General features: G+C 40.3%; 1 protein-coding gene across 1 annotated transcript; it reads right to left on the bottom strand.

Moving 5' to 3' along the window:
- Window positions 1-1,171: 1,171 nt before the first annotated feature.
- Window positions 1,172-19,899, bottom strand: LOC139211608 (M1-specific T cell receptor beta chain). The gene is made up of 7 exons (XM_070841878.1): window positions 19,808-19,899; window positions 19,385-19,708; window positions 5,341-5,376; window positions 2,059-2,409; window positions 1,937-1,963; window positions 1,599-1,705; window positions 1,172-1,475 (listed from the first exon to the last, which is right to left on the bottom strand). The coding sequence occupies exons 1-7, from the start codon at window positions 19,863-19,865 to the stop codon at window positions 1,449-1,451; spliced, it is 930 nt and encodes a 309-aa protein (XP_070697979.1). The 5' UTR covers window positions 19,866-19,899; the 3' UTR covers window positions 1,172-1,448.
- Window positions 19,900-23,243: the final 3,344 nt, after the last annotated feature.

The following is a 23,243-nucleotide window of genomic DNA, read 5'->3' as shown; positions in this document are numbered from 1 at the left end:
AAAACAAATATGGTCACATACTGGGTCTTATTATAAATAGTGACATGAAGATGAATTATACAGACGTTTACAGTCAAACACACCTCTGTTTTTATTGTTTATTATTCGTTACTGGTGAAGCTGTGACTGCAACAACAATTACATTTACATGTCAACATAAATGTCTGCACCAGATCACAGTAAACAGCTGCTGTGAAGGTTTCTGACACTGTATGTAATATAACATACACTTGTATTGACTGTGGAGCGTCAGTTGACACAGATATGGAGGTTTTCCCAGCTGTTTGCTCAGAGATGTGCAGTGCGGGGGGGTTGGTGCACAGATGCAGATGCACTCTGGGAGCCGGAGGTTGTGGTAAAGCGGAAGGTCGCACCTTCGTTATTTCTGAGAAGAGAGAACGATGTGCAGGCTGCTCTGTGACCACATCCTCTCCTCTGCTGTCGCTCTCTGCTCCTCTGCAGGGTTTCAAGCTCCGGTTTGTCTCTCTCACCAACAACAGCTTTGACCTTCTTCTTTACACAGATGAGAAGGTCGATTTCCTGTTGTTATATTCTAGACTCACACTCTTACAGTTACTTTCCTACTGACACTGTCTGAACTACAGGAATAACTTCTGTACTCATAAAGAGCATGGAAACTGTAATGAGCTTCTTTCAGTGGAGCAACAGTGGAAAAATTAGATATGACTTTTATAAACCCATTTTAATAAGTGAAGTTAAAATACAGATTAGTCATTGGAATTTAATCTATCAATCAGTTGTCACTGGAGAAAGTTTCCTAACACCTCAGTTTGCTCATCGGAAAAACTTGTTTAAGACCCGAATGAACCTGCTTGTGAATGTTTTCTGAGCTGAGACGTTTCAACATTATGTACAGAGGTGGAAAATAGTTGCTCAAAAAAGGCAGGAGGGTGATCAGCTAAAAATAGCTCATGAGATGAGGGAAAGGCTGGTTATTGCTTATATGTAATCGCTGCTGGCAACTATTTAAAGCAACAGACAAAAGTGATTTATCTGCCTGATTCTTTCTTATTTGAATCAAGCACTGTGGCATTAGCATGGTATGATATAAAGATCAACCTCCTGAATGTAAATAAAGTTTTACTGTGATGAGAATCACTGAAAAACTCAGTGAGGAAAATAACAAAACAAATAAAGCAGATTGACAAGATACTCTGAATAACTTTTATTGAGAAGAACATTAAGCAAACAAGCGATTCACATCCACAAACATGCAGAATGATTATTTTAAGTATTCACATTAATGTAATGCTAAAGCTTGATGACTATAACAAGAATATGCACAGAACTGTTCATCTGTTTTAGCAGACTTCGATTGTCTTATGCAACACATACATTTGTGGAAATTTCAAGGTTTTCAACCTTTAGTTACAGAAACCAGCAGTATTGATCTCCTGGAATCGATTGTTCAGGCCTCAGCCCAACTCTCAGTAGTTCTGCTTTCCACTGGAACCCTGCAACAGACAGAAAACACACGTTCATTCCCATATTAGAGTTTATTAGAGGCCTGTTTTTATGTCAAGTGCATAAAATCAGAGAAGATAAGCGTCAGAGACGGTTCACTGTGTAGCACAAACCTGAAGCTTCCACACCAGAAAGGCCACAAAGGCTCCATAGATGCTGCTCTTGACGATAAAAACACTGTAGGTGAGTTTGGCGCTCTGTGTGATCCTCAAATATTTCTCTGCAGAGAGATCATTCAGATTGAGTGACATGATTCAAAGAGGAAACGTCCACTGCACTTTGTAGACACAGTTTATATCTGCAGCTACTCTTGGTTCACACATGTATACTTATCAATACAACCATGAGTGTGTTTTCTTCAGATAAGTACAACACTGCGTTTTCTGGGCGATGATAACCACAGTAGAATTGATGCACTGAGGTGTACTGAACCACAAAACAATAAACGTACCTCTCGTCATGGCATTTGTGTCTTTAGCTGGTAGAAAAATAAGAAAATGATTAGACAAGGACAGGTGATCGTTTACGTGTATTTCCAATAGCAGAAAGATCAGGTTTTCCACTTGAACATACCTTTTTCACCATGAATGAAAGCTGAAAAATTTTTCTTAGTTGTCTCATTGATGAAGAAGCTGACAGTGCATTCGAATTTATTGCTGGGTTCGTACCAAACTTCGGCAGAGACCCTCAGCCTGCTGGTGATACTGTAATATTTGCCATTCCGCAGGGCAGCGCTGTCAGTTGCCACTCCATCAGTGACTTCCTTCTCTCCGATCTGCCAGGACACGCTGACATGGTCTGGGTAGAATTCACTGGCCACACAAACTAGGGTCTTCCTCTTTTCATTGTCTTTTTGGTTTCGACACTCCTTTTGTGAAGGTGGAAGCACCTTCACTGTTGGTTCGGTAATGAGATGTTCTGGTTCTGCAAAGACAAAGGACATAAATAACTAAATTAAAGTTGCTGCGTCTAAAATCCAGTCCAATGATAACATTTTTATGATTACATGAACAATCAACATGAACAATTTACCTCTAATATCAACAAAAACAACATGCTCAGACACTTTTGGCTTTTGTACTCTTATTCAAACTAATTAACAATTCTTTTTTTCCAGACAGATGTTGAGTTTTGAGATTCATAAGTGTTGCAGTGATCTTACCAAGAACTGTTAGCCTGGTTCCTTCTCCAAAATAAGCAGGATCATTGCCATAGCACACCGCTGACTCACATGTAAAAAACTCACTGAAGCGCATCTTGTTTTTTTGGGGGGGGTATTTTTTCTTTTTTTTTTTTTACTTTATTTGTGAGTTTGTTACAGTGCAGTGCAATCACAATCACCATTTATCTCACAAGCTGATTGTTTTACTTTGTGTTATTAGTTATTTCCTGACTAGTCCAAGTACAGAATTACTGTTACTATTACTGTTTTGCAAATAAGACAGTTTTGGCTGCTGTTGTCAATCCTTTTACGTGCAAATAACAAATTTCGCAACTTTATGACTATTTCACAACTAGAGCAGTAGTTGATAAAGTCTAACAAAGTCTGCTGCCTGGACCAAACGCAGCTATTGTGCTGTAGAGCTGATAGATTTATCTTATTATATAGATTTGCTTTGGCAGCTTTTACAACAAACGCTCTCAGCAATCACAGAATAAAACATTAAACATTAAAAAGATTAAAAATGTTAACCCAACAAGAATTTATCAGCTTACGGCGAAATGAAGCTCAGAAAACAAACATCACTGCATAAGATTTTTGTAATTTTCTTACCCAACACAGTCAGTTTGGTGCCACTGCCAAAATGAGCAGGCTCATAGTTCACACTGATACATGGCTACAGAGAAAACTCCTCGACCTTTCAGCACTGACAGTTGAAGACTGTCTCTGTGCTCTTTTTTTCAAATAAAGTAAAACACATCATTTTCCATCATATCCTTTCATATATGTTTGCTATATGTAGAATAATTATCGTCTTACCTAAAACAGTGAGTTTAGTTCCAGCTCCAAAGTAAGCCTCTGACTGGGAATTCACAGTGTGTCACAGAGCTGATAAGAACTCCCTGTGAGCCAAATGTTTTCTTGCTACAGAGTTTTTACTGGAGAACGTAGACGACGCTTGCTGTTTCTGGCAAAAACTAACTTTCCGGTCACTTTCACACTTTAAGACTGTTTTTGAATTACACTTTGTTCACTACCATCAAACAACATGTCTATTAAATACATGCCTAATCTTGCCTACAGTATAATCTAGTATACATAACCTGTTTTTTTGTTGTTGTTGCAGACTTTCTTACCTAAAACGGTGAGTTTAGTTCCAGCTCCAAAATAAGCCTCGCCGTTGGAGCACAGAGACTTTCAGCTGGAACAAAACTTCTTCCTACTGCCTCTTTTTCACTTTGTAATTCTTCCAACTTTTGCAGTCTCCATGTAAAGACTTTGACTTTAATCTACTTAAGTTTGCGAACGAGGCCTTCTCGAACCTTCACCTTCGGATCAACATCCACATGCTTTTGTGACCATTTTCTGATTGTTTAGCCTAGTAACAGCTATAGGCATAGTTTTTTCTTTGGTGGTTAGGAGTCAGTCGACCCTTGGGAATTAGTGTCAGAAACATCTGCACAAAACTGAACCGTATTTAATGAACTTTAAACCTAATGAACATAATGAAACAGAATCAAGTCTTACCTAAAACAGTTAACTTTGTTCCTCCACCAAAGTAAGCCTCTGAAGCACCACCAGAGTCACAGTGCACTGGATCAGTGCTCAAAACAGCCCAATGCGCCTTTAGAATCGACAACTACAGCCTGTTTTGTAGACTTTGTATACGATACCAATATGTTAATAACCACTATGTTAGGTTTTATGTTAACTTACCTAGAACAGTCAGTTTTGTGCCTTGGCCGAAATAAGCTTCTGTGCCCTGACACAGCGTTTAAGCTTAAGAACAAAAACCTCCGAGCTAAACCTAAGCTCGGCTGGAGTGTCTTAAATAAACACTTCAACTACAACGTGTTTGATTTCTTACCTAAAACAGTTAACTTTGTTCCTCCACCGAAGAAAGCTTCATAACCACCAGTCACAGTGCACTGGATCAGTGCTCAAAACTGCTGAAGAGGCTGTTTTTACTTTGCGTCTTTAGTTTCTAGTTTTGTAATACATATAACTTTTCTTTAGATTAAAAATCAACAGCGGCCGCACTGTTAACCTGTGTTTTATACATGCTGCAAGCAGAACGAAACAGTACAAGGCTTTTGTGTTTTACAGGTAGATTCAGGTACAGTTAAGGTGAAGACATTTTTCAGTCTTACTTACCGAGAACAGTCAGTTTTGTGCCTTGGCCAAAGTAAGCTTCTGTGTTCTGACACAGCGTTTAAGCTTGAGAACAAAAAGCACTGAGCAGAGTTTGAATTTAAGCTTGAGTACAGTAGGGCTGTTAAAGAACTACTCCAATCGCAATGCATTTTACATTTGCTCTGATTTGTTACTGCAGACTTTATCACTGATTGTATCAATAATATAACTTTCTTACCCAAAACTGTTAACTTTGTTCCTCCACCGAAGTAAGCTTCATTACCACTAGAGTCACAGTGCTCTGGATCAGTGCTCAAAACAGCCTGAGATGCTGCTTTAACTTTGCTTCTTTACATTGGTCAGTTGGTCTTTTTAGCAACTTTTAGCAAACAGTGTTTCATGTGTATTACTAACTATCACTACTCCAAATCCAAAGTCAACACATGCTGCACTACAGTCTGGTTTTATGCTAAACTTTTAAAAATGTTTTCCACAGACAGCAGATGTGCTTTAATTTTAGTTAATGAATGAATCAGAGTAACATTTGATGTCTTACTCACCGAGAACAGTCAGTTTAGTTCCCTGACCGAAATAGGCTTCGTATTGGCACAGCGCTTTAGCTTAACGTCAAAAAGCACTGAGCTGAAACTAAACTATAAAGGCCCAAGTTCAATAAACGTCTTAATGCACCACTCCAGTTACAACGTTTATTACATTAGTTCAATGTAACTGATCCTATACTCACCCAAAACAGTCAGTTTTGTTCCTTTTCCAAAGTAAGCTTCGTTTGCATTGTCACAGTGCAGAAACACTGAGCATGAAACTCTTGTGTCTTTTTCTACCACAATTATCTTCGGAAAGACTTTACTAAACCCTCTGTTTATATTAAGACTCTAAAGCAATGTTACATTTACCAAACTACAGTAATAAAGTGAAATATTTACCTAAAACCGTCAGTTTGGTTCCTTGGCCAAAGTAAGCAGGATTGTAGTTCACAGTGATTTACTTCAGTTCAAAATTTCACCTTTTTCATAACAGTCATACTAACCACAAAGCCATTTCAAGGTTGTCACAGTGAACACACAGTGAAGTAGTGAGAGCTCTGACTTATCCAGAACAGTCAGTCTTGTTCAGAATTATCTTTAAAAGACTTTATGAATATTTCTGTTTATACTAAGACCCTAAAGCAATTATGTTTAGTGAAATACAATTTAAAAAATGAAATATTTACCTAAAACCGTCAGTTTGGTTCCTTGGCCAAAGTAAGCAGGATCAGTGTAGGTCACAGTGTTTCACTTCAGCTCAATATTTCAACTTTTTTATAACAACATTGTTTTCCTTCACTGTCATAACAGCAATGAGACTATTTTAAGTTTGTCACAGTGAAGTGAAGTAGTGAGATCTCTGACTTACCCAGAACAGTGAGTTTTGTTCCCTTCCCAAAGTAAGCTTCAGCATTGTCACAGTGCAGAAATACTGAGCATGAAGCTCTCGTGTCTTTTTCTAACACAATTATCTCTGCTTTAGAGTCTTAATATAAACAGAAGGATCAGTAAAGTCTTTCCAATGTCACATTCACCAAATTACAGTAATAAAGTGAAATATTTACCTAAAACCGTCAGTTTGGTTCCTTGGCCAAAGTAAGCAGGTTCATTGTTGGTCACAGTGATTTTTGTTCAGCTCAATATTTCAGCTTTTTCATGACAATAGTCTTTTTCCTTCACTTTCATACCGGTGTTAATATTGACTATGAATTTGAAGTTTGTCACAGTGAACAGAAGTAGTGAGAGCTCTGACTTACCCAGGACAGTGAGTTTTGTGCCCTTTCCAAAGAAAGCTTCAGCTCCAGTGTCACACTGAATGCCTCCTCTACCAAAAAGTCAAAAAACTTTCCATAACAACATTTTCAGACACAGTGTAATAATCCAGAGGATGATGGAGTTTAAATATGCAGGATGAGCCTGAGAATGTCCAGCTTTGTTATATTTGTTGTCAGGATGAGTAAGGAAGCATCCAAACGCTCCACATTTGTATTGAAAGTCATTTTAAAACCTGTTTTCCAGCAGATAAATTGACATTACAGCGGCAGAGTGTCCTGCCATCTTATACTCATTCATATTATTGGTTTTTCTGCCCTCCCAAGTGTCCCAGCTCGCCTGTGGCAGCCTACACAATGGCTGTTAATGGGAGGAGGTTTTTGTACGACGGCTCTATTGGATTGTATCACCGTGGCCCCCTGTCCCCACGGTGAAAAAGCATCACACAAAAACCTAGAGTCTGTTTCGTTCTCTCCCCTCTCCTTCCCCCACCGAGCTTCTCCATATCTCAGCCTCCATCTCTCAGTCTGCCAGAGCAGCTGCAGGTCGGGCTGACTGGCGGCTGAACGCTCTCCAGCCTGACTGCTGCTATTTCTGTGATGGCTAAGAAAAGAAGCAAGGAGGAAGGGAAGGAAACGGGTCTGTGTTTGTTTGTTTGTTTGTAGCTCCTTAGAGGGAGTGACATCTCTGCTGGTCACACCTCTTTATCCACCCACTTATCAGTGAACTTACGAGAAACACACATTCACTGGTCGTGATGACAGTTGGTACCTGACCCTGCAGTCCCCTTCAGCTCTTTTATATTTTAGCCTCTTTAAGGTTCTTGTTTTGGTTTTACTGTACCGCTTTCTTCCAGTAGAAGAGGGCAGCTTTCAGCTGATAACTACACTGCACCCCACCTGCCGGCACTAAATAGCAGAAAGTTTGCAAGTCTGCGGTCAACATGAGGTGGAAAAAACAGATATTTCTCTCAGGAGCTGGTGGAGACCAAAACAGCTAAAAGTGTATATTGGACTTAATATCCGCCACGCCAAACAAATGCTAAAGTTAGTTTCTAAAGTATTTTTAATCAACTAATGATTGCTTAACTACTGAGAGGAAGAATGTCATATTAGGTTATTACACCATTACAGTGTTGTCATTATGCAACAGTAGTTAAAAATGTGTTGCACTCATTATGAAGCCATAATGGGTCTTGTTGCACTAACATTATGCAACTTAATAACTTCCCTCATCCCCAGATTTTAATACGGCTGTGATCCATTTTTGATAGATTAGTTGTATTTTGTAGAATTGTTTGTCATTAAGTACATTATGTGAACATAAAGACAGGATGACATCTTCTAACTTAAAGCAAAGATTCATTAAAGCGTTACAGTATTACTTTACCATCAGCTGATTTCTTCCAAGTTTCTATGAAAATATAAATGAATTAATTTTGATTAATAAAATTTTATTAATAAATTTTTGTTTATTGAATAATACCAGATCTAAAGATTAGCTTTACGCATTAACATGTAGCTTAAATGCTATGACATGCAGCATTAGTGTGTTCACTGTGTAATCTTAAGTGTCAGACCCTAAACTAAATCTTAACAGCGTATCAGTCCCCGTCCTTTTCATCATATCATTGAACAACATGAATGCCGATTGTAGTTTGTCATTCTTACCTCATGAAAGTATCTGCAATATGAGGCATTGCTAAGACCCCTGTCTTATGGAGCATTTACTCCACTTCACATTTGTACAGCTCAGTTCAATAACGGCTCAATGATTTCACTGACCAGCCCTTTGTCATACTGGATGTACCTGACTTTGAACTACCACATCAAAGTGTAGTCCCACATGAACCCTGTAGAGGTCAGTGTACGATAACCTCTTCAACTGGAAATATTGTCATCGTTGACAGGCTGCACACAGAATTAGATAATATAAGAAAGCACAGACTTGAGCCCAGACTGACAAAGAGGAGAAGACAGGAGACACTGCGCAGGGCGATCATATTGAATGGGATGTGTAAACCTTACAGTGTTAACACCTGCTTTCTTATCTGAACCGATCAGCTTTGTTGTGTTGCAGGAACATCAATTAACTGAAGAGCAGCAGTTTCTGTAGATTTTAAAATGATGGGTTATCATGCTGTTCTTTAGCAAATTTTTGTTCTTTAGATGATCTCCCAATTCTTACTCATGTCACTTTAATGGAAGTTGCCTGTCATGACTTTTAGTTTCAGACTTTAACCGTTATCATCCATCCCGCCTCTCTTTCTTCTCTTCTCTTTTGTTCTTGAGGTTGTTGTTTAGCTGCTCAGGCTTTCTGAACCATTGTGCTCTACTAGATGCACAGTAATACACAGCTGAGTCTCCAGCGTCAACAGAGAGTATCTGCAGAGAGGACTCGAGCAACGTTGGCCGGGACATGGTGTACTTGGATGTGGTGAAAGGAGCTTCGGTGTTCCCCGTGTCTTTACCAAGAGAATATGTTAGTAGCTCCATTTTCCCACTGCTGCTTTGTCTGTACCAATACATATAAAGCTGTTGACTATCATCTTGTTCACACTGCAGAGTCACAGCCGGGTCTCCCTCACTGCTGATTACAAGTGGAGGCTGCTGAACTTTAACACAGGAGGAGAACTCTGTAAACGAAAAAGACAAGTAAATAAACAACTTGAACACAAAAGTCTTTGATGAAAAAGAAAGCTAGTTTTCTTCCAGTTGAATTCAAACATCCTTACTAGAGAAGATTAGAACTGCAACCAAGAGGACAATCATTTTCACAGTTATTAAACACTTATAAAATATCAGTTCCGTTTATCCATCTTCATTGAAACTGTAACTCTCTTGTCTTCTGTCTGGCTGAACAGCTGTTCGTATTACCTACTGTGCTGCTATAATCAAAACTTATGAAACAAGCAGTGATCCTCCCTCTGCTCTCTGTTTTCCTTTTACTAGAAGCCCTTGACCCGCCTTCGTATTGCTTCACAGGTTCATGCAAGTTTCTCTGTACAGTGTCAGTCACCTAGTGGGCTCTGAGCAGCAACTGTAGGTTTTTCAGCTCCTTACTTAAAGGGATAGTTTGGATTATTTGAAGAGGGTAGTCCAGTATATTACCTACAGTAGAAGGAGGTCATGTCTCAGTTCAAACGAACGTGCTAGTTAATTGATCGAGGCAGTGGTAGCACAGAAAGCTCCCGTGTTCTGCAAGGTGAAATTACTGTTTTTGTCAATGGAGTCTGGTGGCCTTGAAGCAAGAGAAAAGAAAAACAGCTTCAGTTTCCTGCTGGAAATGCCAAGTGGTGAAAATAGTCTAAGTGTGTACACTCACATTGGGGTGGGGGGGCTTGCTATATGCTTTTCTACTGCTCCTGTCCACAGCAGTGCATTGCTTCCTGTCTGTGCTGGGACTCCTGCCTGCTCCTCCAAAGTGGGTCGTGCTGACTGCCATCTGCTGTTGATTGTTGGTTTTGCAGCAGACTGAGGTAACGTGCAAGACTTGGAGAGAGAACACTCAGACTGTTGCATTTTACCAACTAACTCAGATGGCTAAAGGGAAGCTTGTATCAGGACTCTGTCAGCTCTCTATTTAGTATGAAACCAAACGAGCCACAGCTCCTTCCTGCCTGTGTGCCATCTGTGACGCACACACTTGTTATTTGTATGGCTGTCTGGTCTGTGTGCATCACTGTGACTAGCAGCACAGTAGTAGGTGCTGCTGTCGTTGAGAAACAGCTCAGTAATTTGAAGAGTGAAGCTGTTTTTAGTTGCGTTGATGGAGGACTGGAAGCGGCCCACGGTTTTTTCGTACTCTCTGGTGAGATACTCCAGTGGAGCTCCGTACTGGTTTTGTCTGTACCAGTACATGGTCTGGCTGCCCATGCTGAACCCTGGACCCAAGCTGCACTTAAAGTCCACTGTGACTCCTGGGTGACACACTTGATCTCCAGACTGAAGAACGACAACAGTGAGACCTGCAGCACGTGAAGGATAACGTTTTACTGTCTTACCTCCATGTGCAGAGCTGTAAATTCTAAAATACTTAGTTAGTGTATCCATTATGATAATACATAAATAATATTCATTATGAATGAATACATAAATAATATCCATTATGAGTTGATACATAAAACCTACCAGAATGTAAAAGAAGCAGCAGACAAAAGACTATTAGAAACATGTCGGCGATGAGCCTTATTCAAGCAAAATGAGGCAGAGTTGCACTCCAGGCTGCTCACTAGACACCATGAGGTCACATGATCACACAGTGACGTTATTGGACTGTAAGACTGTAATAGTCATTCACTGGTTATGAAATGAGACGTGTGTGTGTGTATATATAAATTCATATACAGTAGATGCAACATATTTATGAATGATTTTCACACAACGAGCAATATTTATAACGAGCAATAGACCAAGAAAGGTATCATTCTGAACACCACTGGATAATAGACATTCTACTGCTTTATTAACCAGTGACTCAAAAGTGATGTAACTTATAACATTATGTGGTATTCTAGTTACAATATTAGCCAAAGAAACTATGTCATCATTAGCTAAAAATATGCTGCAGCTCTTGTGAGGCACTCATTTTCAGTTAATTTAATAATGCAGCTCTACACCACTGCATGTGGCAGCGGCACGTCTGGAGCTGGTTTGTTGGAGGGAATCATTGACCTGTGTGCAGTACTGGATGTGACAGAGCTTGTGAATTCATTTCTTGTGTGGCTGAACGAATTTTTCATTTGGCTTTGCTTGAAGTGATGTGGTGAAATAGTGTGAAAAGTGTTAGCCGGTTAGTTTTATGGCATATTTGCCCCCCGGGTTGTGGAAGCAGTTTTAGAGAGGTGTCGATTCACCGTCATGGCTTTAGAGGCTTTAGATTGTGTTGCAGTTCAATTGTATTTGTGAACGCAGTAGCATCGTCTTTCCACACACCATCTCACTCATAAACCGTTTAATTGGCCATTTTATTTCAGAACAGTTCCTGTGAATAACGCAGCAATACTAAATAATCTGATTGTTCTGTAAATTAATGTTATAGTTATAACACATACTGTCCAAGGTGTACATAATAGTACTAGCTCTTAATTTATGCACATAAAACCCACTCTGGATGTAGATTAATTTATAGCCATAGAGTATTTATTACATTCAACATTTTTGCAGTGCCTGTTCTCTTGCACTGTGTGTACCATAACAAAATCTGTCCAGCTGTCTGGCCTGCGTGTAACATTTATATCTTTAGATTTCCTTGTACTTTTTTAGATGACTAGTTTTGTTTAGTTTTATGTCTGTTTTGTATTCGTATGTAATTGTTCTAATTCTTACATATTCTGAGAGTTAATTGTCTCCTCTAGTATATGTTACTGTATGGTTACTGTACTGAGGCAGTTTCCACCAGCCTGCCTCTCAGGATCTTGAACCTGAAACCAGTAGAGAAGAAGAGAGCAGGTTTTTGGTGATGGGGAGACATCAAACCACATCACTGTGTGCTGGCAGCGCAGAAATACACAGCAGAGTCTGATAAAGTCACACTACTGATGATCAGACCTCCTGTTGTTGTGTCTTTTCTTGTTATCTGAAAGCGATTTTCAAACTGCTTCTCATAGTTGGGGTCACTACCAACGTAGCTGTATCCAATTAAATTCATCAGGCTGCTCTCTGTTTGCTGGTACCAGAGCATTACATAAAAAGTGGAGTCGTCGTGACTGCATTTAAAATCCACCCTGGTATTGTTGTCAACTATTCTGGGAGGAGATGGCTGGAATGTCACACTCTTGGCTCGATCTGTAGGGTAGAAATTTAAAAGAAGCCACGGTGAAAAAACATCATAATCATATAGTTGCTACAGAAAATTGACATCACAATTAAATTGTTATTTTTTGAGTGAATTTCATTACATGGAAGCAAGATGAAAAAGAATCCGATCACAGCTGAAATCATCCTCCAGGTTTGCTCTGCTGTAGGAGATACTTCCTTTACGGCCTCCTCGTGCAAATACACATTTACAGGGAAACGCTGAGGGTTTTTAGTGAGGGAGTGGCATTAACCCACATCACTGTGTGCTAGCAGCGCAGAAATACACAGCAGAGTGTGCCTGCTCTGCTCTCTGTATAATCAGAGCTCCTCTCACTGTGTCTTCTTTCGTCAGTGTGAATTGTTTTTCAAACGGAGGCTCATAGTTTGGGGAGCCTGTTCCATGTGTGTACCCAATGAGGGTCATAGCCTGGCTGCTCTCTCTTTGCAGATACCAGAGCATTATTATGAGGGACGTATCATCATGGCTGCAGTTAATCTGGATCTCACTGCCTTCCCTCACTATCTGGGGGTCAGATTGGTGAAAGGTGACGGCGCTCACCTGACCTGTGGAGAAAGCAGATTTAGATGAAGCTATATATATATATATAGAGAGAGAGAGCATTTAAATTGTAGTTAATGAGTAGTTCAATGTCAATCCAGATGAAATTAGAGATCTTACATGAAATCCAGATAAAGAGAAAATCAAATGCGTGCATTAGTGAAGACATTGTTGAACACTAATGGGACATAAAGTACTGTCTGATTAAAATAAGGCTCCGGATAACGAAGGAGGGCGGTGAGTCTGCGTCGGTTAATTCATCACCTCATCCTCTTGATAAAAGCTTCATGTCATGTGCTGTGCCTCCACCTGTTGGTGTGATCTAGTTTTCCTTATTCCCTGTCTCCTCTCCTTCCTCTCTTCTATAACTGAGTGAAAAGAGTCACTGATATCATCTTCACAGTGTGGTTTAGTTCCTTCCTTCATCTGATTATCATTTATGTGAGTCAGGTGTCTGAACAATAAACCCCTCGACTGTATGTTTTTGTCACAGACCTGAGGTCTGCCACAGCACTGTGCAGACTGGCAGCACACAGATAAACAGCCTCATCTGTCGCATTAGCGCTGGTTATTGCCAGAGACCACTTCTTCCCCTCCGATTTCATCTCAAAACCAGTTTTGAATCCGTCTTCAAAGTTTGGTCTACTAACTAATACATATCCTATTAACTGAAAGCTACCTCCTCTCGGTTGTTTGTACCAGTACAAATAGTTATAATCAGTGTCATTTTGGTAGCAGTGCATTTCTGCCAAGCCACTGGGAGGACTGGAGATGTAGGCAGGCCACTGGGTGATCAGCACAGACTGAGAAATGTCTGAAACACAGAAACAGAAGAGAACAGCTATTATCTGCACGATGAATAAATATCTAATAAATCACTTCAATGCATCTTTGCTTTTTTACACTTTTTAAAATTTGTCAAATCAAAAGACTAAATAGTGTCTGTTTTTTTTTTTTAGTCTTTACCTGCAGCCCAAAGCATAAAGCAAGTCAAGGAGGAGAAGCCAGGGATCATTTTGACTGAGGAAGAGGATATGAAATGAAAAATACAATAAGCCAACATTTGGTCTGTACGGAGGAAATGACGTCAGAATCTCTGACGTGCTAAATAGACCAAAGAGAAGATGTGCAGGAGGGAGTCGACAGCGGTAGGGGCTGTGGATGCAGCATAATGCAGGTGCATGTTTGCTACTCTGGGCTTTTTGTAAAGGAGCCTTGCTGCACAGAAGTACTCTGCACCATCTGCAGGGTTTGTGTTGGAGATGACGAGCTGAGCTTGGCCCTTTGAGTGGCCCGTTATGTTGAAACGTGCTCCAAAGTTCTTCTCGAGGTTTGGGTTTTCATAATGAAGCAGTCCGATCAGCTCCATGGCCCTTTGGCCTCCCACTGCTGACTTGTACCGATACCAGAGCATGTAGGGGTAGTTGTTGTCTCCATGGTAACAGCCAAGATGGGCTTCTTTTTCAGGTTCTATCAGAATATTTAGTGGTAATTGTTGGATCATAAGCGAGGAAAACACTATGTCTAGTGGACAAAAAGAACAACAGGAGGTAAACAGAAAGATCTGTCAGTGTCACGACAAATTACAAACCTCTTTTTTCTTACCAGAGAGCAAAGACAGAGAGAAAAATAAAACGACCAACATTTTAAATACTCTTGTAGCTATTTTGTTGTCTGTGGTGGCTCAAATCTTAACTGAGTCAAACAAAGATATGCAACGGCGTTAATGAAAATGCTCTGGTGTGAAGTCCCCCTTTTACTGTGCATTGTAATGAGGAAGGAGGAGCTTCTAGATCTCTTCACATCAGTGTGCTATCACTGCTCTCTGCTGTTCATTGTTTGGATTCTGATTCAGGAATCAGTGAAAACATGAACGTGAAATAGATAACTCCATGTATCCTTTACCTGTAAATAAAGTCACTTTATCTGAAGCTGAACAGCAAAATATAACAAATTAGGACTTTTAGGAGTTGTAATATTTTAATTATACATATATATTCATTTCATTTTCTTTTATTTTCTAAATATACACAATAAACCACACAAAACACGTTCTAATGAACTATAAGTACTAATGATAACTGTTTTTCTCCTGGTTTTGATACTGTGTCGGGTGGTTTCTGTGGTTTCCTGTAGGCGTGCTGTTTTCTGCTGGATCATTTATGGAGGTTTTTGTATGAGAGCGTCACTGTCTTCATTACTGTGCATACTTGCTGCTCCAAAATATTCTCCGCTGTCTTCAGGGTGTCTCGGGCTCAGGATGTGAAGAAAAGCTGCTTTCTCTCCATCTCCGCTCACATTAAAGTGGCTTTGAAATGGCGACTCAACCGTTACAGCTTTGTAAGAAACATAACCAATCAGTTTTAGGGAAGTGTTTCCTGGTGAGCGCTGATACCAGAGAATAGTGTCATATCTCTGGATTTGATGTGTGAAGGTCAGCTTAGCTTCATCTTTCGGCTCAATCAACAGTTCAGCTGGACTCTGAAACACCTGCTTTTCTTTATTGAGGAAAACTCCTGTAAAGAGAAAGAGAAGTCACAATGCTAAATAGTGCTTTCCTCTATTGTATCCATTGTAAAGCCATAGACACCTGTTGCGTGGGCATCAATGTATTTCGTCTTGTTTTCTCCACACTTAAGGTTTTTTGAGAGCTAATTCCAAAATGAACAGAAAACATGACTCGTGACTGAACAGTACCTTTAATCCAGAGCACAGTGATGACAGTAATGATCATAGGGGACGGCGTCATGTTGAATGTGAAGAAGCAGCAGAGTCTCTGCTGTGCTTTGTGGATCAGAAGGAGGGGCAGGAAGTGATGTGGAGAAATCAGAGAGTGTAACTTTCATTCAGTCTAGGAGGAAGGTTCTGCCTTTCTTTCTGTCATTTCCTCTACAGGAGGATGAATCTGTGTATATGCCAGATTGAGGCTTTTCTTTCATGGTGTACTATAAAGGTTTGGTGCCTGTACTGCCTGCTGCCTTTACGGTGCTTCAGTTGAAGCATATGTAGGGTGGTGTTTCACTCATTTTAATCATTTTGATAAAAGTTTTCAGCAAAGTAAATGAATCTGCATCTAATATGTGAAATTGAGCATCTCTAGAACATATTTTGCAGTTCTGATGCTTTTGTTTGAAGTTCAACTCTATTCAGTTTCCCCGGCCTGATCAGCTGGAAACCTTTGAACAACTTTACTTTTATTGATTTTATTGATACTCCTGTAGAGAATATTAAGTCTTGAATCCAGCAAAGTGGGATGATAATTGTATTTTAATCTGTGTTCATGTGACATATTGCTGCTGTGGAGTGAAAAGTTTTTTATTTTTTTTAGCATGAACTGCCTTTCAGAGGGGGAAGAGGTTTTTGTCATGAGCAGATGGGAAGGTGCCACACTGTGGCTTACTGGCTGCACAGAAGTATGTTGCCGTGTGTTCTGGTGTTTTTAGGTTGGTTATGAAAAGTGAACCATTTTTTTTGTCGCCACTCAGATCTCCAGCCAGTTTGAAATGTTTTCTAAACGGTTCTTCAGCACTGTCGTTATTGAATTGTGCATATCCATATCCGATGAGTTTCAGAGCCTTGTCTCCAGGAGGCTGCTGGTACCACAGCATCACTCTGTAGTCAGTTTGTCCGTGGGTACAGATGAGCTGCACATCGTCTCCAGCCTTTCTGATGACTCCAGAGGGAGACTGATGGATCTGAACCGCCAGAGAAAAACCTGCTGTGAACAAAGTTACACAGATTATTGATTTTAGATTTGAAGGTAAACAGTGCAGTACAACTGACTTTAGAGCGAAACAGTTGTTACCTGTGAGAAAATAGCAAAAAGAAAATCTGATCATCATGTAGAGATATGAGATGGAGCTCTGAGTTACTGTAAAGTCACGGATGAAATGCAGTGTTAGTGATGTGATGACAGACTCTCTGCGCAAAGTGATGTAGAAAGGAGGAGTGGTTTCTACATACACAAGCTAATGATGACTGGACTGCATCGAGCCAAAATACAACCACAAAAGCAGGTGTTCCAGAGCAGTTTATTAAGTTCAGAGGGGATTTTTGTCAGCGTGCTTCTCTAGCTGCACAGTAATAAACTGCACTGTGCTGCTGTCCTACATGTCTGAATATAAGAGAGCCGTTCTTTGCTGTGCCAAATCTCCAGAAATATCAGAATCCTGCCTAAAGCTTTGAGGCTCTGAAGACATAGCTTATAATTAAAGCCCTCCTCTCTGCTGCGTTTAACGTCACAGCGCTTCAAGTGTTGTATTTCTTGAACTGTAGCTCCATCTACTGGAAAATATAAAGCCCAGTTATTTGTCTTCTTACACTCTCATCAAATTTATTGTCACTTACTTTTTGTTCAGCTGCTCACCTTCTCACATCACTGTGTTTGCTGACGGCACAGAGACATTCACCGCTGTCCTCAAGCTGCAAGGCTTTAACAGCGAGAGCTCCACTCTCTGTGCGCTCTTCAATGGCCCCCGTAGTCTGGCTGTCCACTAACAACAGTGTAGACAATGAGGGTCATGGTCTCCCCTAAATCCTCCCATCAGCTAACCAACATGAAGTCATTAGGAGGGCAGTGCCGTAGTGCATCCTCCTCCTCTTAACATTATAACCATCATGTCAACCACCGCTACACGCCACTGGTTCTTTATAAATGTCTGAGTAAAGGCACATCGCCAGCTCATGAGAGGCAGGCACACAGGTGCAAGAGGCTGTGAGCTGCAGTGGGGAGGTTTTTGTACTGAGGAGCAGTGAAATGTCGCACTGTGAGAACTAGCAGCACAGTAGTACACCGTGCTGCTCTTCAGTCTATCAGTTGTTAATGTGCAGGTCTTGTCTTTGTTTGCATTTCCTTCTATCTTTGCATCCACTCCAGGCTCTGGAAGTCCACTGTCTCCCACCATGTATCCCAGGAGCTGCAGCTGTCTGTCTGATTTCTTGTACCAGAGGATTACGTTGTAGCTGTCGATACTGTGTGAGCAAGTTATTGTGGCTGTTTCATTGGTTTTGATGTACATGTCAGCTGGAACCTGGTGGACTTTGTCACTGATAGAGGAACCTGTTGAAAAACGATCACAGAGGCATCTGAAAAAATAAAACCTGAGGATAAATACTGGTAAATTTAAAATGCACAATAGAAAACGTTAAGAAAAAAACAGCAATACATGAGACAGATTTAGATTAACTATTGAATTCAAATCTCTTTTAAACAATTTCTGTGGCATTACCTGAAGCCAGGATGGAGTTCACAGTGATACAAATGAGCAAGCTGATCATGTTTGTGTTTCTGTGAGTGTTTTGATGAGATCATAAGTCTTTTGAGGTGGTTGTAACAGTCGCACTAAGTCTTCCCCACCTTCTTTTTGAATAAACCCTCCCAAGTCATTTGGTGGGTGGTGTCGTCACACACCACTCGCTCAGTATAAAGATCTGAGTTATGATATACTGTGGAAGGAAAGAATGTATCAGGAGATGATATGTAGCATATTTGTGATTTAGTTGCAGCTTAGTGTTAATAATAAAAATAATAATACATTTTATTTAAAGGCGCCTTTCTCGGCACTCAAGGACACCGTACAATGAATTTAGCAAAGGTACAATAAACACAAAATACACAAGATGTTAAAAACAGGGTAAAACAGTGATCAGATCATTGAGATCAGATGGAATCAGGGGACAGACAGGTGAATAGAGGAGGAAGATCTGAGGGAGCGAGAGGGAGTGGGAACATGGAGGAGGTCAGACAGATATGGAGGGGTGAGGTTGTGGATGGCCTTGAATGTTAACAGGAGGATTTTGAATTCAATACAGAACTTTACCAGGAGCCAGTGGAGCTGCTGGAGGACAGGAGTGATGTGGTGGATGGAGGGATTTAGTCTGTCTGTTAAATGAGAACTTCTTTTTTTTCTTTTGCTGTTATGTTTGTTATACATTAACATGCTTAATTGCACATTATGATGGTTGAAATCTTTTGAAATGTATTCAAAAGAAGGATTAAGGAATGTTAACATGAAGTTTGACAAAATAATCTTAAATCCAGATCCACTCACTACATGATTCTAGAAAAAGTACTTTTCAATTTCTGAAGGAATTTAAATGGAATGAAATTATAATTTAACGTGTCGTGAAACCAACAGGAAAATTATTAGAATACAACAAAAACAAATAGGAATTCTTCAAATCTCAACAGAGTACAGAGTACGTATGCTGTTGGATTGTTTGCCATCATTTCATACGTATTGTGACATTTTCTTTCCTGCAATCCTGGTTTTATTTCTCTGTCTTTTGCACAGCAGCTATTAGCACAAATAATACTGAACAATGACAAAGATGTAGTTTATCAGTGTCAGTGTTAGTCTAGAGCTCTCTCTGTAGTGAAGACACTGTTATCTTCTATTCACATGGGTTTTTGTGCAGCTGTCCCAGTCACCTGCATCACTGTGTTGACTCACAGCACAGAAATACACTCCTCTGTCCTCAGGCAGCAGGTTCTTCACCGTCAGAGATCCAGTCTGAGCATCGTTCTTTGTTGCTGGAAATTTGTCCTCACTGAAGCCACTTTCATATTTATGTTTGGAGTCTGTTGTTGTTGTTGTGAGAACTATCTCCTTCATCCCCTCCCCTGGTAGCTGTCTGTACCAGTACATCTGGAAAAAATTATTGTCCTTAGTGTGACGGCAGTCTATTGTAGCAGACTGACCCTTGTTGCTCCACACCAGAGGGGTCTGGATGACATCACTCCCATCAGTTAGACCTGCAGGGGTAAAAAATCCAGACCATTTAAAATTATTTTTATCTTTTACATGTTAACCTAACATAGGTTAAAGGCTATACTGTAGTGAGTAGATCTAACCTTTTGTCCAGAGCAGAAGTATTAAAAAGCTCAGGAGACCGTGCATGATGATGTCCATGCTCTGCAGTTCACAGACTTACACTATTGGAGGTATAGATGGGTCCAATGATGGCTGTCAGTGTTGGTGGAGATCTGAAAAGCTGCAGGTGGGAGTGTCATATGTGATGTTCAGTCCTCCTTTGCTTCTGTATGAAAATGCACACGGTGTACCGGAGAATTTGTGGTCCTTTAGGTCCCCCTACAGTACATGAGATAACTGTAACCATAATGCCAACAGTGCACTGAGGTTTTTGTTCAGCTCTCTCATGTGTCTGTATCACTGTGTTGACTCACAGCACAGAAATACAAGCCTTTATCTTCTGGCACCACATTTTTCACCGTGAACGTCCCACTCTCAGCTTTAGACTTGGTGGCTGAGAATTTCTCTTTAGTAAAATCTCCAAAGTCGTGATTGTCTCTGACTGATGATGTGAACACGATTAGTTTCATTGTTTCTCCTGGTAGCTGTCTGTACCAGTACATCTGGTTGTAGGCAATGCCCTTGGTGTGGCTGCAGTTCATTGTTGCATTGTCACCCTTTGTCTTCCACAGTGTGGGTGTCTGGTCGACATCACTCCCATCAGTCAGACCTGGGTGTAAAACAGTAAAAGTTACCATAAGTGGATTTTTAATGTTAGAAATGAATTAGCTGGTGTTACAGAACCTAACCTTGTATCCAGAGCACAAATACCAACAAGCTGAGGAGACCAAGTTTGATAATGTCCATGTTCTGAAGCTGAGAGTCTCGTATAAATCTGTCAGTGTAGATCCAGACAGATGTGGAGTTACAGGTAGGTGTGTCTCTGCGGTGTGTGACGTTATTTTATCCTGTAAGCTGCTGTATAAAAACCTCCACTGTCAGTGGAAGTGTAGATGGGTGGATATGAAGTGGTGCTGGAGGCGTCCTACAGTCAGATCAGTAACACTGACAGGACGAGGAGGCTGGTTTGATGATGTGTGATCAGGGCCGTTAACTTGTAATTGTGTCTTTATTAGCATTTGGGTGGTTTGTAGCAGGTTCTCCTCACTGTGTTTGGCAGAATGTACAGAGTTGATAATGGTTTATTAATATGTTATATTTTCATTATTCAGGCAGATTTTCTTGTTGGAGCCTTTCACAGAATACAGTCCTGTAATCATCAAGTAGGACCACACAGTTTGGAAAAGGAAGCACATTTTTTTTTTAATGATTCAGGGTTTATAAAGACAAATGGCTATAAAAGGTTGAAGATATAAAACACAAATCACAAAGGAATCAAGCTTCACACACGACGTAAAGAGAGAAAATGTCATTTAATCTGAGATTTTAAAAAAAGTAATGCAATTGAAACTTTAAACAAAAAGGTGAATGCAGTAGTACCATAATATGGTGAAAGTAATCTGAGTGGGTCCACAGTTTCTTTCTTGCTATTGTGTTATTTCACATTTCTATTTTCTAATTAATTGAATAACTTCTAAAAGTGTCTTATGCATGGAGAGACTGGGAATCTTACACAGGCCAAATAATGTGAAATAAATAAATAAACAGGTAGATAAGTAGAAACCTGAAGTTTGTTTAAAGCTACCCATTCCCGTATAGCTCACTCTGCAGATAATTAAAGACACTGATGTCTTTTAATCATTATGACAGCAACAGTTGGGTATTTGTGCAGCTGTCCCAGTCACCTGCATCACTGTGTTGACTCACAGCACAGAAATACACTCCTCTGTCCTCAGGCAGCAGGTTCTTCACCGTCAGAGATCCAGTCTGAGCATCGTTCTTTGTTGCTGGAAATTTGTCCTTACTGAAGCCACTTTCATATTCATGAGCGCTGAATGCTGTTGTGAGAACTATCTGCTTCATCCCCTCCCCTGGTAGCTGTCTGTACCAGTACATCTGTCGATATGTATTGTCCTTAGTGTGACGGCAGTCTATTGTAGCAGACTGACTCTCGTTGCTCCACACCAGAGGGGTCTAGATGACATCACTCCCATCAATTAGACCTGAAAAAATAAAATATTGGGCTTCAGCGATTCCTCTGTAACATCATCACCAGCAATTAGACCTGTGAGTGTAACAGTGAACATTTTAAAGTAATCCACTTCAAAGCCGTCGTCACCTTCTGCTGCCATCCCTAAAAATACCTTAATAATGTACAGCAGTGAGTTTTTAATGGAGCTCACCTTTGTCCCAGAGCAGAAATGCCAAAAAGCTGAGAAGACCATGTCTGATGAAGCCCATTTTCTAAAAGTGAGCCTCTCAGTGCAGTAACGGAGAGATGGAGAGATGCAGGTGGGAGTGTCTCTGCAGTGTGACGCTCCTTTTTGCTGTTGTAGCAAAATCCACACGGTGAATCAAAATGTCAGTATTTGTGGTACTTGAGGTCCCCCTACTGTGCACAGGATGGAGGGATGGAGGTGTGCCAGCAGTGCACTTTGGTTTTTGTTCAGCAGTTGAGCATGTCTGTATCACTGTGCTCACTGACAGCACAGAAGTACAAGCCTTCATCTTGTCCCACCAGATTATTTACTATCAGCGTCCCACTGTGAGCGTCAGGCTTGGTCGTCGGGAATTTCTCCTTGCTGAAGTCTGCTTCATATTCAGCCTCTTTGTTTTCCAAAACAAACAGTATTTGTTTCATGGCTTCTCCTGGTAGCTGCCTGTACCAGTACATCTGGTAGTAAGAAAAACCCTTGGTGTGTCTGCAGGGTATTGTTGCATTGTCACCCTTGACTTTCCACAGAGTAGAGGGCTGTGAGACGTCATTCCCATCAATAAGACCTGTGTGCATAGAACAGGAAGAAATGATCAATTCTACACTTTTATTTAACATTTTGGATTCCGTTGTTTTCCGAGATCACTTCCAACAAAATAACAATAGATATCATAAATTGCAAAACATTGAACAGTAATTTATGGTAAACTTGTCTTTTTTAACAGTTGATTGTTTTCTAAATTACCTGCAGTCCACAGCAGAAAGGTGGACAAAATGAGGAGGTCTTGATTGATGGTGATGATGATGAGATCCATGTTCTGTAGACAGAAACTACCTCATAGAGTAACAGAGACGTGAAGAGTTGCAGGTGGGAGTGTCACTGCATTAAAAGTATCAGTCCAAGTGTAAACCATGTGTTTAAATGTAGGTCCCCCTGCAGCTCATCACTGTCATGAACCTGTACTTTATTCTGGACTTATTTCTGCACCGGTGTGGCAGCACTAGAGCATGTGTTATAATTATAACTGATGATCAAGTCTTATTGTGAAAATCTTGGCATGGGAGGTTTTATTTATTTATTTTAGTAGATCTGAAAGAAACTGTAGGAAGCAAAATAGTTTGGATGTCTCCATCAATCCTGTAGCCGATGAGATAATATCACTATTATTTATACTGTGTACATCCAAAGGATGACAACCATT

The sequence above is a fragment of the Pempheris klunzingeri genome, chromosome 13, assembly GCF_042242105.1.
Source record: "Pempheris klunzingeri isolate RE-2024b chromosome 13, fPemKlu1.hap1, whole genome shotgun sequence".
In the NCBI taxonomy this organism is placed as follows: Eukaryota; Metazoa; Chordata; class Actinopteri; order Acropomatiformes; family Pempheridae; genus Pempheris; species Pempheris klunzingeri.
The sequence above is the reverse complement of the archived record's forward strand: the minus strand, read 5'-3'. Positions and strand labels throughout refer to the sequence as shown.

What these genes read in the sequence shown, in the direction of transcription:
- LOC139211608 (XM_070841878.1), bottom strand. Translation starts at nt 19,865, where the DNA reads ATGGACATCATCATGCACGGTCTCCTGAGCTTTTTAATACTTCTGCTC. An exon ending in AACTAAACTGACTGTTCTCG is followed by an intron (nt 2,410 to 5,340) that starts GTGAGTAAGACA and finishes TTGTCTTTGCAG; the next exon opens with AACCAGAACATCTCATTACC. An exon ending in CACAAATGCCATGACGAGAG is followed by an intron (nt 1,706 to 1,936) that starts GTACGTTTATTG and finishes ATCTCTCTGCAG; the next exon opens with AGAAATATTTGAGGATCACA.